Source organism: Carcharodon carcharias, chromosome 9 (assembly GCF_017639515.1).
Source record: "Carcharodon carcharias isolate sCarCar2 chromosome 9, sCarCar2.pri, whole genome shotgun sequence".
Taxonomy (NCBI): Eukaryota; Metazoa; Chordata; class Chondrichthyes; order Lamniformes; family Lamnidae; genus Carcharodon; species Carcharodon carcharias.
Window position 1 is genome coordinate 69,494,721 of NC_054475.1, and position 17,379 is coordinate 69,512,099.

At 43.7% G+C, this 17,379-nt stretch overlaps 1 protein-coding gene across 3 annotated transcripts in view; it reads right to left on the reverse strand.

Annotated features, from left to right (window-relative positions):
- ipo9 (importin 9) overlaps window positions 1-17,379 on the reverse strand; it is a 141,347-nt gene that overhangs the window by 34,747 nt on the left and 89,221 nt on the right. For all 3 annotated transcript variants that reach the window (XM_041195955.1, XM_041195954.1, XM_041195956.1), the window contains 7 exons: window positions 8,780-8,866; window positions 8,556-8,675; window positions 7,786-7,886; window positions 5,959-6,017; window positions 5,117-5,268; window positions 4,383-4,481; window positions 255-361 (listed from right to left, as the gene is read on the reverse strand). In XM_041195955.1, coding sequence (XP_041051889.1) covers window positions 255-361; window positions 4,383-4,481; window positions 5,117-5,268; window positions 5,959-6,017; window positions 7,786-7,886; window positions 8,556-8,675; window positions 8,780-8,866 — 725 coding nt within the window. The remainder of the gene's footprint in view (window positions 1-254; window positions 362-4,382; window positions 4,482-5,116; window positions 5,269-5,958; window positions 6,018-7,785; window positions 7,887-8,555; window positions 8,676-8,779; window positions 8,867-17,379) is intronic.

A 17,379-nucleotide genomic window follows, 5' to 3' on the forward strand; every position in this document is an offset into this window, starting at 1 on the left:
AGGCATAGTCTAAAAATTGGAGCCAGGCCTTTCAGGGGTGAAGTTAGGAAATACTTCCAAACACAAAGGGTAGCAGGAGTTTGAAACTCTCTTCTGCAAACAGCACTTAAGATGGAACAGACTCAAGGGAGTAAATAGCATCCTCCTGGTTACCTGTATACAAATACGATGAACTGGCCATCTAATCCCACTTGGTGGGGGTTGCACTCCGAGTCTGGTTGCTAGCATAGTGACAGTATAGTTAAATCACGTACCAGTGCACATTCCCATCACTCTTGGCCTGCTCTGCTTCCTGCAAATGTTTAGTCGCAGCTGCTGCTAAGGCGATGGCACTCTCACTCTGGAAGTCACTTGCAACAGCCTGCAGTGAGGAATGAGAAACTGTTAGCTCCCCTACAAGAGAAAAGTAGAGAGGTTGCTCCCTCCCTGTCAATAACCACCACGGCAGGGTTGGTGGCCCAGCCCTCACTGCTGCTCGCCGCCGCGAGAAGGGTCAGGGGCCGGACCCCTCTATCCTGGAAGCAGGTAAAGGAAATTGTTACTTTAAAATGTGCAAAAAGCAAGAGCAATTTTTTCCCTTTGTGGAAAACTAAAGTATCTTGCCCAGTACTCACTTGAGGAAGACCATAAGACGTAGGGGCAGAAGTAGGTCATTCGGCCCATCAACTCTGCTCTGCCATTCAATGAGATCATGGCTGATCTGATAATCCTCAACCCCACTTTCCTGCCTTTTCCCCATAACCCTTGATTCCCTTACTGATTAAAAATTTGTCTACCTTAGCCTTGAATTTACTTAACAACCCAACTTCTACAGCCCTCTGCGGTAAAGAATTCCACAGATTAACTACCCTCAGAAGAAATTCCTCCTCATCTGTTTTCAGTGGGCGCCCCCTTACTCTGAGATTACACCCTCTGGTCCTAGACTCTCCCACAAGGGAAGCAGCATCTCAGCATCTACCCTGTCAAGACCCTAAGAATCTTATATGTTTCAATAAGGTCACATCTCATTCTTCTAAACTCCGATGAGTACAGGCCCAACTGACTCAACCTCTCATAAGAAAATCCCTCCAAACCCCAGATCAACTTAGTGAACCACCTCTGGGCTGCCATCAATGCCAGTATATTAAGGGGATCAAAACTGGTCACTGAATTCTAGGTGTGGCCTAACTAGTGCCTTGTATAGTTTTAGCAAGACTTCCCTATTTTTATATTCCATTCCCTTTGAAATAAAGGCCAGCATTCCATTTGCCTTCCCTATTACCTGCTGAACTTGTATGCTAGCTTTCTGGGATTCATTCATGAGGACCCCCAAATCCCTCTGTGCTGCAGCTTTCTTCAATCTTTCTCCATTTAAATAATATTCAGTTCCTCTATTCTTCCTGCCAAAATGAATAACCTCACATTTCCTACATTATATTCCATCTTCCAAGTTTTTGCCCACTTACTTAATCTGTCTATATCCCTCTGTAGACTGTCATCCTCACCACTTGCCTTCCCACCTATTTCTGTGTCATCCGCAAACTTGACGATAGTACATTTATTTCCCTCATCCAAGTCATTTATATTGTAAATAATTGTGGCTCCAGCACTGATACCTGTAGCGATCCACAAGTTACAGGTTGACATCCTGAAAATTTCCCCTTTATCCCAAACCTCTGCCTTATATTAGTTAGCCAATCCTCTACCCATGCGAATATAATACCCCCAACACCATGGGCTCTTATCTTAAGTAGCCTTACGTGTGGCACCTTATAGAATTAAGAATAAGAGGGCATAGATTTAAAGTGATTTGCAAAATAATCAACTGTGATGTGAGGAAAAACTTATTCACACAGCAAGTGGTTCAGGTCTGGAATGCACTGCCTGGAAGTGTGGTGGAGGCAGGTTCAATCAAGGCATTCAAAAGGGCATTAGATGATTATTTGAAAAGTACAGGGGTACGAGAAAAGGCAGAGCAATGGCACTAGGTCATAATGCTCATTTGGAGAGCTGGTGTAGACACGATGGGCCGAATGGCCTCCTTCTGTGCCATTAAAATTCTGTGAAGATCCGGAATTCTAGTTCAGCTAAAGCTTCTATTTCCTTTACAGATGCTGGGATCATGAGCATGCCGTAAGATTTGTGTTTGACTGTACCATGTTGCAGAGCTAAATTCTGCTACTGGCTGAGTTCTACCAGCTGACTGCTAGTTGCGAATGCCAGTGAAGATTTTTTTCATATGGCCAGAACTATCAAAGTAAAAATCTGTAGGTGGAGGAGTCTGGCTTGTATTAAGGTGGAAACTAGGGGAGTAATAACAGGACCCACTTGCATGTAATTCAGAAATAATGTCCAGGATTTAGTGAAACTTTCTGGTGTCTATATCAAACAAACTAAATTTTTATCGCATACCAGTTAAAACAAATCAACTGATACCCACATCAAACCTGGAAGAAATCTAGAGATGTTTAAACTGGTAGACAGATAAGCAGAGCTGTCGGGTGACACAGTGGGGTTGTGTTAAGGCCTTATGCCCAGAATAAAAGCAATTGTAGGTATTGTGCATCAGATTAAGTTTTCAATTTTACGCTAAATTTCAACTTGAAATTTAGCAAGTCGCGAACTTACAATGGGCAAGTTCCCCAGTAGAGACAGTGATTTGTTTGTTTTGCTATCCGGCAGTCAAGACGAGTACACAATGTAACGATGCCTTCACCATTTAAAAACATGGGTTCACTCTGCCGAACTCGATTGTATCGTTCAAAACTGCTGCTGCTGTACCGGGGAATCGAGGACACCTTGCAGCTCACCATGCAGCAGCAGCAACAAAGACACAAAGTAGGAATCCTGCCCGAGTAACCCAGGGACTCTGCCCAAGTGATTTGAGAAGCCGAGTCTCCCACAACAGGGATCCATTTGGAGCAGCGATTCGGGGCCAAGGCACCACGTGCTCGCAGCCAAACAGAGCAACAATGAATCCCCGGGATGAAAGGGAGCAAAGCCGAATCAAACCGAGCTCCACATCAAGAACCGAACCGGACCAACGATCCCAATTGTCTCCCGGGGCGGGGCAGCCTGGGTAATAAACGGGACCATTCAAGGTCTATTAATGTGAATCATTAACCGCCCCTGAATCCAGAAGCTGAACAATAGGATCAAAATAATAGAGAGAGAGGGAGGGAGGCTGAGTTCAGTTAAACAGTTCCCTTCCTCCCTTCCCTCAAGCCAGGGAAATGGGGTTAATTTAACCCTGATCCAACTCCACTTGCTTTTTGGAGTGACAGAATATACCCCTCCCTCCACCCTACAATGGGTTCAGTTTCACTGAAACAGCACTCTCAAAACCAGCACCTCAGATCAATGCCTAAACCAAACAGCAAAAGGAAGAAAACAGGACAATAACTGTTCCCCCACCCCGGGGAGTGTGAATGTTGCTCAGCCTCCAGATGGGGGGAGATGGGGATGTTTGAAGGAGCCGTACTCTTTACCTAGTCTCACTGTGCAGGAAGAGTGGATCCAGCTGAAAAGGATGCATCCAGGTGAATGTATCCATCCCGCTGAGCTCAGCTCCTTCACTATCTCCCCCCCATCCACCCACTCCCTCCTCCACTACCCCCTCCCATTCACCATCTTCCCCATCCTCCCCTTCCTCATTCACTACCCCAATCACTCCCTCTCTCCTTCACCCTCCCTCCTTTACTCTGGCCAGCAATATGTTGCCCTCTCTTACTTGGCTTTATTTTAAACTGATGTTTGTTTATTTTTGGTTTGGTGCAAACTCCATTTTCTCCTGCCTCCTGTCTCGAATTGAACTCCCAACTCCGAACAGCACAACTTTAAAAAGGATGGAGACTTTGCTCCTGCTTGGCCTTTCTCCCATATAGTGTCAGGCTTCTCTTGCACACATGCTACAGGAGGAGGGTGCGATTCTCAATCCTTCAACTGTTTTTTGGCATGGGTCATGTCCCCTTTAATTGGCTCCTCCCTTGCATGGCTATGACCCAAACAGGCAGGTATTGCTCAAGAGAGAGCACAGAACTCGAGTGCCACACTCCTTCAGCAACTGGACTAAAAATCGCAGTGGGTGTTGTGCGCATCAAAACCGCAGAATATGTCAGTGGCAACAGATGGGCCCTGAGTAGCCAGCTAAAGTTCTGTTCAGGTCAATCCAAAAGCTGGGCTGCCTGGCTATGACAAGCTGTTAATTTTCACGCTACAGACCAATTATGCCAATAGGTTTTATTCCAGCAGCTGTTGGGTGTAGTTCTGAAGTGAACAAAGTTTAGGATTGGAGTGAATATGACTAGGCCCTCTCCTCCAGTTAAGAGCTACTCTCAACATATTTCAGTCTCTCAGACTGGTCACAGCAGAACTGTGCAACTAACCAGTCACCCTGCCCTTACCAGCAGGAGATCCTGGGCAGAGATCCGCACAGAATAAGAGAAGGTATCGTCATCCTCGTCCTCCACAAACTGATGCGGATTTCCTGTCCAAACCTTAATCTGCAGAGAAAAAACACACAGGACTGAACTCAAGTGACATGACCAATAAAAGTGACACACATGCAGACTCTCACTATAAGATCTCAGCTCGAACTAAATAATGCAGCAAAACCCAAGATAGCATGTTACAGAAGCTGCTCAGTGATGGTTTGCCCTGTTACAGAGGACAGGATGTGAAAATAAAGCACAGAGAATCATAAGCCTTTTGGCCCTATTATTTTACTTCACTGTACAGCTCTCAAGCTCATTACTATTGCATTTATGCCAGCGATGGGCCCTTTAACATTTTGGTTTAAACATGAATTCTTGCATTGCAATACAAAATGCATTATGGGGTGGCCAGAGCTGTTTCCAAATGGTGCACTTGACTGGCAATAAACTATGTTAACTAAAAACATCGGCCATCCAGGCAGAATCCAGAAATCAAATTAAAGAAGAAAAGGTCAAGACAATCTATAATGAGAAATAGTGGACACCACATTAGAGGCCACCATCCCCCAAGATCACAACAGTCGAATTATATAAATGGGTATGGATCACTGAACATCCACTGTTACCCACACTTTAGTGTCCTGTCTCCAACCTCAGCTGTTGATCTGCTTGTACAGAGTGTAGTACAGGAGCTGAAACCTCACCTGCTCCTCAGTGATCTGCATGTACAGGATGATGTAGTAGATGAGCTCAGGCAGGGCCTTCTTCACGGTGCTCTTAAACTTCCTGTTCTCCAGTAATGTGTGCACAAACTCAAAAATATTGAACACCAAGTTTTCAAACCCCAGCACCTCGCCTCAAAGGGAAAAACAAACAGAAATCACTCAACCTGCCCATCAAAAGAGTCAGTCATCCAGACAGCAGGAACTCAGATCAGGTACATAACTTGCCACTGTCAAAAATCGTTGCTTGCCCAGGAGACTCCAGATACTTCTGCCTGCAGTAGATGGCCAATTCACCCATGACCCTAAACGCCACAGCCAAACCCAACCAGGTAACACACCAAACCTAATACCAGATTGTGCAAAACTCAACAAGGCATCCTGTCACACCTGCACTCTCAATGAAGTTGCTCTTTTGCAGTTTCCCCAGCCCACTGATGAGCCCAGGCAAATAATTACACAAATGCTCAGATAGGTACAGACCATTCAGCCCAATGAGTCTGTGTCAGCATTTGCCCTTCATGTGAGCAAATAGTTTTAATCATGTTTACTCACCCTGTTCCACATCCATTTAACATTGTCCTTAATCTACTAGCCAATCTACTCTTCAATCTGCCACAACCACTATCCCTGGAAATGAATTCCACAGTTAAACAGCTCTTTGAATCAAGAGGTTTCTCCTGATTTCTGGTCTAAATCTCCAACATTTAATCTGCTATCAATGACCCTCATTCTAACCTGCAATCCAGCTATAATTTCCTCTGGTTAAAGCTAGGGTAACAATTTCTCAGTGCTTAGCACAGAAATATGATGCTCCTACTTACCATCTGAGTCCACTGGATCATCCACCTCTTCCATGTAATTCACCTCTGTCCTTACGTAAGTGTCAATGTTAAAGAAAACAGCAAAATTTGAACCACTGTACATCCTTAGATTGTCTCAATCCCCTTTATCCACTATGGACACAAGTAAGGGCCATAAGGCAGCCCATTTGTCACTTATTAACCTCATCATATCTTTCCTTTGCTCAACATTGGGCAAGCTGTTTACAACTACGCTCATTACAGTCAGGGTCCTGGGAGCACACCATTTGACAGCAAGTCATCCATCCCAATAACAAACTAAGTGAATAGGCCACCTTTACCCAAGGTGAGCTGTTTTGAGACCTGCTCTTGTCGAGGGAAATGGGACACTGAACTAGAGGGAACCAGCAGTGTAAGAAAAACAGAAACTGCTAGAAAAGCTCAGCAGGTCTGACAGCATCTGCGGAGAGAAAAACAGAGTTAACGTTTCAAGCCTGTATGACTCTTCTTCAGAGTTCTCACAGACTGCACCATGGTCGGTACCTCACACTCTCAGCCACAATGATACTCAAGAGACAGCCTCAAAATGGGGGTGGGATCAAAGTGAAAGGACCAACCAAATTCCTGAACACCTTGGCCTGAGTGTCCAGGATCAATATTAATATTGCAAGCTTTGATTTAAAAGATTAATAATCTTAGGAACCTTTTCATTATTCTAGATTAGGTTTAAGATGATCAACAGCCTTGCACTAAGGACAGTTGAAATGAGCAGCAAGATTAACTATTTATTTTAAAGAAATACTGTGGTGTCAGCTGAGGCTCAGTTGGTAGCACTCTTGCCTCTGAATCATAAAGTTCCAAGTTCAAGACTCACTCCAGGGCTTAAGCAAAAAAATCAAGGCTGACATTCCAGTACGCAGGGAGTGCTGCACTGCTGGAGGTGATGCCTTTCAAATTAAACCACGGCCCCATCTGCCTGCTCAGATGGATATAAAAAATCCTACGGCACTAGCTCAAAGAGCAGGACAGTTATTCTTAGTGTCCTGGCCAATACAGTAAGTCCTTACTTAAAGTTGTGGTCACTTTCCTGAAAATCATGACTTTGTGCGAAAGAACCTTAAGTGAATGATTGGTCCCCATAGGAATCAAAGTTAAAGCCAGAGTCAAGTTCCTTTGGACATATCTTGCCCGAAATAACCAATGTACAATTTAAAATTCTCATACAGTTGCACACCAAGCTGGGAAAACATGCAAAATAAAATAAATCACTGAATATAACAGAAATACTATATTAATTCAAATTAGATAACACTAAATCACCCAAATACACGCTGAGAAGCACAGCTTGTATCTTACCTACAGGACTGCTGAAAATCAGGTCTCCTCTCACTCTCTCTCCCCCCCCCACTTCGCTTCGTGCCCTCCTTGCTCCCTCATCTCCTGCTCCACGCTCTCCTCACTCCCTCCTTGCCTCCCACTCCACAGCCTCCTTGCTCCCTCCTTGCCTCCCACTCCACGCCCTCCTCCCCACCCTCCTTGCTCCCCTTTCCCATTCTCTCCCTCTCTCTTCTTTGCCACTCTCTACCTCCCTCTCTCTCCATCTCCTTCCTGGCCATTATCACATTTCTGTTTGTGGAAGTTTGTTTTGCTCAAGTTAGCTGCTGCATTTCCTATATTGACTATTACCCTTCAGAAGTATTTCATTGGCTGTAAAATGCTTTGAGTTGTCCAGTGGCCAGGAAATGCAAGTATTCCCTCTTTTTCCCCCACTGATGTCTGCACATATTACTTCTTTCCACGTTGCTGCGATGTAGATCAGGAGTCAGGCAATGAGCAAGTGAAGGATATACGTCCGCACTCTCAGTTAGCGTACTCCACACAATTGGCAAGATCTGCTGCATTGACGAAACCATGTGCTTTGGAAAATTCTTCACCAGCGCTGTCACAGCCTGTAAGAGGGAGAATCAGGAGATGCAGAGGATCATTAGTGTGTAACACAGGAAATCAAAAGGAGTCAGGGTTGTTACGGATCTGTAATACAGACACAATCAGGAAGCAGGGTCAAAACTGTCACCGTCTGTAACACCGCAGAGTCAGAAGCAGGGGTCAGGGCCACTTGTGTCAGAAAAAGAATCAGGAGCAAGAGTTAGGGCTGTCACTCTTTTTACACACAGAATCAGAAGCATAAATCATTGCTGTCACTGACTGTAACACACTACAAAATCAGATGCATGGTTCAAGGCTGTCAAGGTCACAAGAGAATCAGGAACAGGTGTTATGGCTATCACAGGAAATCAGATGCAGGAGTCAGGGCAGTCACTGTCCGGAAGACACCCAGAATCAGGAACAGGGTCAGTATTATCGCTGTCTGTAACAGGAGATGAAATGAAATCAGGGGTCAGTCTCGGAGGGGCAGTGAATGAGTGACTGTCACTCAAAGGGTCAGGTATCTATGGATTTCCAGGTATCATCGCTTCCTTGAGCCCATTACTCAACCAAAGTATAAATCAATAAATGGCTCTACTTCCATTCCTAAAACTGAAGGAGATTATTGAGTTTCAAGAGCCCAAGCTGCCAGCTCTTGTAGCATGTGATGCCTCATGCGCCATGCTACCCACCTTCAGAACTTCCATCTTCAGCCCACTGTCAGAGTTTGGGCCATCAGGCATCTGCAGGGCTTGTACAAATGCCTCCGTGAACTGCTGTACCACAGGGAAGATCAATGCCTTGGCTGCACCCTGAAAGATGTACAAAAATAGCCTTCAGGTATAATACATCCTGCCCACACAGTTGGCCTGATGAACCGAATGTGTTTTATTCCAACTTTAAATTTTTCACTTACCTTCTCAACCTCCTCAATTGCACAGATAAGGTTGGCACATGTGGTAAAGATCTCAACTGCACGTGCTCTAGTTCGAATGCTGTAAACCTATGGAAACAAACTGCACTTAACATCTACAGCTTCATCTCCATTCACAGTAATTTATCAGTTATAACAGACGAGTTGTTGGGTTTTTTAGGATGAAAAAGGACTGACTGCCTAGTGCATGAGAGCACACTGCTGTACAGGCAATGCAATTCCTTTTCATTGGGCACTTACCTTTGTAAAAGATAGACAGAGAAATGCAGGAATGCCCCATTCAAAAAAAAACTGAACAGTAACATCACAAGAAAGTCTTAAGATGATTAGCTGGTGAGTATTGATGCTTGGGGACTGAGTCTAAACCACAGAGAGCTTTAAAAAAATGTTACTTGTTACTACTTACTTGCAAGTCTTATCTTTTATTCTTAAGGTTTATTATCACTAGTAAGGTGTGCTAGTTATCAGTAGGTTTATCAATATTCCTAAGGTTTATTTATATTTGTATGTTTTATTAGCATTGGTAAAGCTTTATTAATATTGGTAAGGTTTATTACCAATATTAAGGTTTAATCGCAGTCACAAGGTTATCAGTTAATAAATAGAGAAATGGCAGGGCTGCTCCAACCTTCAGAATGCTCATCCTGTGCTTTGTGGGGACTTCAGGATGCTTCTCATGTCCTGGGTAACCAGTTGTGCAGGAAGTGCCGTCTGTTGTAGCAGCTTGGGTTGTGGAACCTAAACAGTGGCTGGCGTCACTGCAGAGCATCTGTGAGGTTGAGAGTTACGTGGATAGCATGTTTATAGAAGTGGTCACCCCGCAGTTTAAGAATATGCAAGGAGAGGGGGAAGGGGTGACCACCAGGCAATCAAAAAGGAACAAACAGGAGTCCCCTGAGCACATCTTTATCTCCGATCAGTATTCAGTTCTGAAAACCGATGAGTGTGATAGTTGATCTGAGAAATGCAGCCAGAGCCATGTCACCTCAGACGGCTCAGCTGTACAGCAAGGCTCAAGGAACTCTGGAATAGCAATAGTGATAAGTGATTCAATAGTTAGGGGAATAGATAGTTAGGTATTTCTGTGGCCATAGACATGAATCCAGGATGGCATGTTGTCTCCCTGGTGCCAGGGTCAAGGATGTCAATAAGCGGCTGCAGAGCAACCTGAGGGGGGAGGGTGAATAGCCAGCAGTCGTTGGCCATATCAGTACCAAAAAAATAGGTAGAAAGAGGGATATGGTCCTGCAGTCTGAATTTAGAAAGCTTGATAGAAAATTAGCAGCAGGACCTCAAAAGTAGTAATCTCTGGATTACTCCCAGTGCTATACATAAAGGTGGGCTTTAGATTCTTAGGACATTGGGACCGGCTCTGGGGGAAAGATGGGACCTGTACAAGCTGAACAGGTTGCAGAAAAACAGAGCCAGGACCAAGTTCTTTGCAGGTGCTTCACTAGTGCTGTTGGGGACATTTAAACTAACTCGGCAGGGATATGGAAACCAGGAGATAATATTAGAGAGGAATACCAAGGGGCACAGAACACTGGGAAAGATAGATAGCACTAGAGTTTGGAATAATAAGTTAATAGGTGGGGTCAGAGTAAAGGAGAAAGTGATAGAGTCTAAATCAGGGTTTCTGTGCATGTATGTGAATGCATGAAGTGTGGTAAATAAGATTTGTCAGTTACAGACTCAGATTGCCGCTTGGAAATATGTTGTTGGGCTATAACAAAGACCTGGCTCAAGGAAGGGTGTTAAATATTCCTGGATACAAAGTGTTCAAGAAAGATAGGAAAGGAAGAAAAGGGGGAGGGGTGAAAGTATTGATAAAGGAGAACATTGCAGTGCTGGAGAAAGAGGATATCCCAGAGGGGTCAAGGACTGTGATGTTTGTGCTTGACGTTTATGATTTTTTGTGAAGGAACATTTTAGTTAAAAAAGTATTATATAAAAAACCTGCCAGCTGGGTGTGCTAAGTCTCCGATGTACTACCCCCTGGTGTAGAATAAGGAATAAAGGAACCTTCTGATTTTTTACACAGGAATTTGGGGATCAGAAGCAGATAGCTGTGTGTGTGTATGTGTGTGTGTGTATGTGTGTGTATATATATATATATATATATATATTCTTAATTGTTGATAATCTTAATTGTTAAAAAGTGACAAACTACTTCAAATGTCAACAAGGATGGGATCATCATTATTAGGGGCTCTAGAGGCTTTTGATCCAGCTACAATGGACTTTGTAGTTTATGTTGAGCAAATGGAACAGTTCTTCATTGCAAATGAGATTGAAGTGGACCTGTGTTTCTTACACACACCAGAATGAAAAATTTCACTTTACTGAGAAATCTCATTGTTCCTGACAAACCAGCAGATAAAAGCTTTAAAGAGCTTGTAGACGTTTTGAAAAAAGTACTTCGATCCCAGACTAGCAGTTATTGCTGAGAGATTTGAGTTTCACCAAGTGAACAGCATGAGAGTGAGTCAGTTTCCCAGTCCTTGGCTGAGTTGAGAAAATTAGTGGAACATTGTGACTTTAAAGGTGACCTGGAAGAAGTATTGTGTAATCATTTGGTTTGTGGACTAAGAAATGAAAGAATTCAGTGCAGATTGTTAGTGGAGCAAGAGTTAACACTGAAGAAAGCTTATGAAATTGCGCAAAGCATAGAAATGGCAGAGAAACAAGCTGGAGGTTTGAAAGCACATTCTAACAATGCTAAAGTTAAAATAGTAAAGTCAGGGTATACTCGCTTCCAAACATGTTACTGCTGTAATGGAATAGGGCATAATTCAGAAGCCAGTAAGTGGAAAACCGTTGATTGTCGATACTGTGGAAAAAAATGACACATACAGCGTGCATGTAGATCAAAGGCTGATCACAGTAAAGCAGTTCCGCCAAGAAAAGGGCATCACGAGGAGCACACAGACAAGTCACACTTGAAAATAAACAGGCAGTTTAAAAAGACACATTACTTGGAAACAAAGTACAAAAGTAATATGAGTCCAAACAAGACAATGTGAAGCTAACAGCAACAATGCAAAAGAACTGTATTGCATTCAGTCTGATCTGGAACTAGATGAAGGACTAAAAGTTGGCATTGCCTTAAATGGTAAAATGGTTCAAATGGAGGTCGACATGGGAGTATCTGTTTCTACTACTTCAGAGAAAATATGGGGGAAAAGTTTCAAGAAACACCCATTGGAAAAAAACTTCCTCCAGCTTAGCACCTACACTGTGAATATACTTGGAAAAATGTCCATTCCAGGTAAATATAGAGATCAAATAGCAAGGTTGCCACTTATCATTGTCCATCACTTATGGGCAGGAAGTGGCTAAAAGAAATTTAGCTGGACTGGAATAAAATAAATAAAGTGCATTGCAACCCCGTGTTGCAGTCTTTGTTAGACAAGCATACTGACGTCTTCAAAGAAAGTCTTGGAGTTATTGAAGGCAAACTTACTGTGAAGGCCAAGGTTCTTCAAACCATGTTCAGTTCCCTACTCAATGCAACAGAAAATCGAGCAGGAACTAGAATGACGTGAAACCTTGCTGATAATTGAGAAAGTTGATTATGCAGAGTGGGCAACTCCAATAGTCCCAGCATTGAAGGATGACAGGTCTATCAGAATATATGGCGACTATTAATCCTTTCCTGGAAGTGCATCAGTACCGAGGACCTGTTCGGTGCTCTGAATGGAGGTGAATTATTCAAAGCTTGACCTATCACAGGCATTTATGCAAATGCAGCTGAGCGAAGATTCCAGGAGGTATACAACCATCATCACACACACACAAAGGTCTATATCAATACAAACGACTGCCATTTGGAATTGGGTCATCACCAGCCTTATTCCAGCAGGCCATGGACAAAATACTGCAGGGCCTCCCTGGTGTAATCTGCTTCCAAGACAACATGCTCATCACCGGAAAAAACCTCCCAACTCATTTAGAGAACCTGGGCAGGGTCTTATGTAGGCTGGAAAAATACAGCATCCGCTGTGAGAAATCCAATGCTCGTTCCTGAAGCCTTCAGTGGAGTGCCTGGGACATGTGATCGACGAAACTGGCCTCTCAACCTCACCCAGAAAGGTGAAGGCAGTTGTGAATGCACCACAGCCCAAAAATGTTAAGGAGCTTGTTTGTTTTCGGAACTTGTGAATTACTACAGCAAGTTCATATCCAGTTTGGCTGCCAAGGCAGCACCACTGAATAAACTGTAGAAGAATGCAAAATGGGATTGGTCACAGGCCTGTCAGGAAAGTTTCAAGGAACTCAGTCAAGAGCTCACTTCTGCTAAAGTCCTGGCACACTTCAATGAAAAGTTACCTGTCAGCCTGGCTTGTGATGCATCTGGATATGGTGTTGGAGCTGTCATCTCCCACATGTTTCCTGATGGCAGTGAAAGGCCCATTGCATACACTTCGCGCACATTGTCCAAGGCAGAACAAAATTATGCCAAATTGAGAAGGAAGCTAACCTATGGAGTCAAGAAGTTCCACCAATATTTGTATGGGCGTTAATTCACGCTAATTACAGACCACAAGCCTTTGACTTGGTTGTTTAATCCGAAGTCACAAACCCTGACACTTGCTGCTGCACACCTACAAAGGTGCGCGCACTGATCGTATCTGCTTACCAGTACAAAATTACATTTCGCTCGACTGAGAATCATGGAAATGCAGACACACTTTCCAGACTTTTGTTACATCACAGCTCCACAACCCAAAGGGAAGTCACTGCTTTCAATGTGAACCAGATAAGACTGTGAGAAGGATAGCATACAGCTTCAAAGGGAAATAGACAAGTCGGTGGAATGGGCAGACAGGCAGCAGATGAAGTTCAATGCAGAGAAATGAGGCGATTTATTTTGGTAGGAAAAACATCATTACAACTCAAAAGAGGGTGCAGGAGCAGAGAGACCTGGGTGTATGTGTGCATAAATCATTGAAGATGGCAGGACAGGTTGAGAGCATGGTTAATAAAGCATACAGTGTGCTAGGGGCATAGAGTACAAGAGCAATGTTGAATTTGTATAAGTCACTCAGTCAGCCTCAGCTGGAGTACTGTGTCCAGTTCTGGGCACCGCACTTTAGGAAGGATGTGAAGACATTAGAGAGGGTACAGAAAAGATTCATGGGAATGGCTCCAGCGATGAGGAACATCAGTAATGAGGATAGATTGGAGAAGTTAGGACCGTTTTCCTTTGTAAAAAGAAAGTTAATAGATTTGATAAAGGTATTCAAAATCATGAGGGGTCTAAACAAAGTAAATAGAGAGAAACTGTTCCCACTTGTTAAAGGATCGAGAACGACAGGGCACAGATTTGAAGTAATTAGCAAAAGTATACAAGGAGAAACCTTTTCACACAGCAAGTGATTAGGGTTTGGAATGCACTAAGTGCGGTGGAGGCAGGTTCAATTGAAGCATTCAAAAGGGAATTAAACTTATCTGAAAAGGAAAAATGTGCAGGGTTACGGGGAGAAGGCAGGGGAGTGATACTCGGTGAGTTGCTCATTCGGAGAGTGGGTGCGGACATGATGGGCCAATTCTGTGATTAATCGTTCCGCTCGCTTCATTTTTAACAAGTCATGTAAGTTTTAGGTAACTTTATTTGTTCCTTGACTGTTGGTTACCCAATTTCTTACCTTCGTCTGACTTTATTCTCAGCAGGTTCACTCCACTCCTGACCTCATTACAGCCTTGGTCCAAACATTGTTAAAAGAGTTGAATTAATGATGTGATGTCTGAATGACTGCCCTTGCCATCAAGGCAACATTTGACTGAGTGCAGCATCAAGCTGTCCTAGGTTTCCTTTAAACTTTGTTCTTGGTTTTACAGCTGACCTGAATTAGGGGCTGTGCCTGATTTATCCCAATTTTGTTGATTTGGTTTTCATTTAAAAGATTATCAAGCTGTCCTAGCAAAACTGAAGACAATGGGAATCACAGGGAAAAGCTCTCCATTGGTTAGAGTCATACCTAGCACAAAGAAGATGGCTGTGGTAGCTGGAGGTCAATTAGAGCTTTCTTGTAGAGGCTCCCCATGTGGCTAACACATTGGTTTACACAGATCATGTGATCTTACAACACAGGATTATTCATAAAGCTACAATCCAACATTTCCCAAAACTACAATTACTACATAGGCAATGACCACCTCCAACATGGGGGAATCTAGCCATCGCCCCTTGACATTCAGTGGCATTAACACCGCTGAATCCCCCACTATCAACATCCTGGGGGTTACCATTGACCAGAAACTGAACTGGACTAACCATATAAACACTGTGGCTACAAGAGCAGGTCAAAGGCTAGGAATCCTACGACAAGTAACTCACCTCCTGACTCCTCAAAGCCTGTCCATGGCACAAGTCAGGAGTGTGATGGAATTCTCTCCACTGGCCTGGATGAGTGCAGCTCCAATAACACTCAAGAAGCTTGACACCATCCAGGTCAAAGCAGCCTGCTTGATTGGCACCACATCCACAAATATTCATTCCCTCCACCACCAATGCACAGTAGCAGCAGTGTATACCATCCAGAAGATGCACTGCTGAAACTCACCAAGGCTCCTGAGGCAGTACCTCCCAAACCCATGACCACTACCATCAAGAAGGACAAGGGCAGCAGACACATGGGAACACCACCACCTGGAAATTCCTCTTCAAGCCACTCACCATCCTGACTTGGAAATGTATTGCCACTCCTTCACTGTCGCTGGGTCAAAATCCTGGAACTCCCTCCCTAACCGCACTGTGGATATACCTACATCACAGGAACAGCAGCGGTTTAAGGCGGCAGCTCACCACCACCTTCTCAAGGGCAATTTAGGTGTGGGCAATAAACGCTGACCTAGCCCACATCCCATAAATGAATAAAAAAAAACAAGCAGGACCCAGGAGCAAGGGAAGTGTCTCGAGCTGCAACTCCAGAGTCTGTGTTCTGTAAGAGCTGTGTTCACTGATAGCACACCGTTTGAAACATAAGATTCTGAGGGGGCCTGACAGGATAGATGCTGGGAGGATGCTTCCCCTTGTGCGGGAATCTAGGGCTAGGGGGCACAGTTTCAAAAGAAGTAGTCTCCCATTTAAGACAGAAATGAGGAGGGGTTTCTTCTCTCAGAAAGTCGTTAATCTTTGGAATTCCACACCCGAGAGAGCAGTGGGGGCGGTGTCATCGAATATATTCAAGGCTGAGCTGGACAGATTTCCTACAAGGGCGCCAATGTTTATGGGGGCAGGCAAGTAAGTGGAGTTAAGGCCACAATCAGATCAGCCATGATCTTACTGAATGGCGGAGCAGTCTTGAGGGGCCAAATGGTCTACTCGTGCTACTATTTGTTATGTTACACTTGCACAATATGTTCACACAGTAACCCCACTGTACACCTGATGCCCTTTATTGTTCACAGTTTGAGTCATTATAGCAGTTGGCCCATCAAACCCATGTCAACTCTCTGAGGAACAATCCAGTCAGTTCCATTCCCCCACCCTATCCCAATAAGTTTATTTCCCTCCAGTATCATCAGCAACATTTGAAATTTTATTCTGTATTCCAATATATCAAAAAAAAGCAGTAATCCTAGCATTGCCCCTTGGGGAATAGATGATTCCAGGATTGGAGATGTGGCACACAGAGAGAATAACAATCAAATGCAACAGAACATGGATAGGCTAGCAGAATGGGCAAACAAGTGACAGATGGAATTTAATTCAGAAGTGTGAGGAGATGCAATTTAGCAGAAAGGATAGGGAGAGGCAATGTAGACTTAGTGGCATAGTTCTGAAGAGTGCACAGGGACAGAGGGACCTGGGTGCTCATTCACATAGATTTTTCAAGGCTGCAGATTTAAGATTCTGGACATGAGACGAGGAAGAATGTTTTTTCACACAGCAATTGGTAATGACCTGGAACTCGATGCCTACTTGGGTAGTGAAAGCAGATATGATCAACAATTTTAAAAGGAAATTGGATGGGCACTTGAGGGAAGTAAACTTGCAGGGCTACAAGGATATAGTGAGGGAATGAAACTGACTGCTCTACAGAAAGCCAATATGTACTGTCAACCATCCTCCAGTCTGAAAAACAACCATTTAGCATAACTCACTATTTTCTGTCCTTAAGCCAATTCTTTATCCAAGTTGACACCGGCTCTCCTCTTCCACGAGCCTTAAGTTTGTTAACCAGACTTTTATGCTGTAATTTAACTGTTCCCATCACTGCAGAGCCCAATAACTTCTAAAAAGATATCTGAATTTGAATGAAAGGTCACACGACAAGATTTCAAGTTTTATGACTTTAACTGTAATAAACAAACTAAAAGCAACATTGCCTAAGCTCTATTCAGTAGGTAACTTAAACTCCAAACTGCAGAGAAGATCCCCCATTTAAGTTTTAAAATAACCAAAAATCCTCCTCCATGGTTATACTTTACTGTCTCTGAAGCAGACACTTCCTTTTCCAGGATTCAGTCCAAAGCTATTCTCAGCTCCCAAAGATTTGCTTCCTTTTGCCACATAACTTCTAAACTATGAACTGACCTCATTTCATTCTCAGCACGAGCACCCACTTCCACGTTCT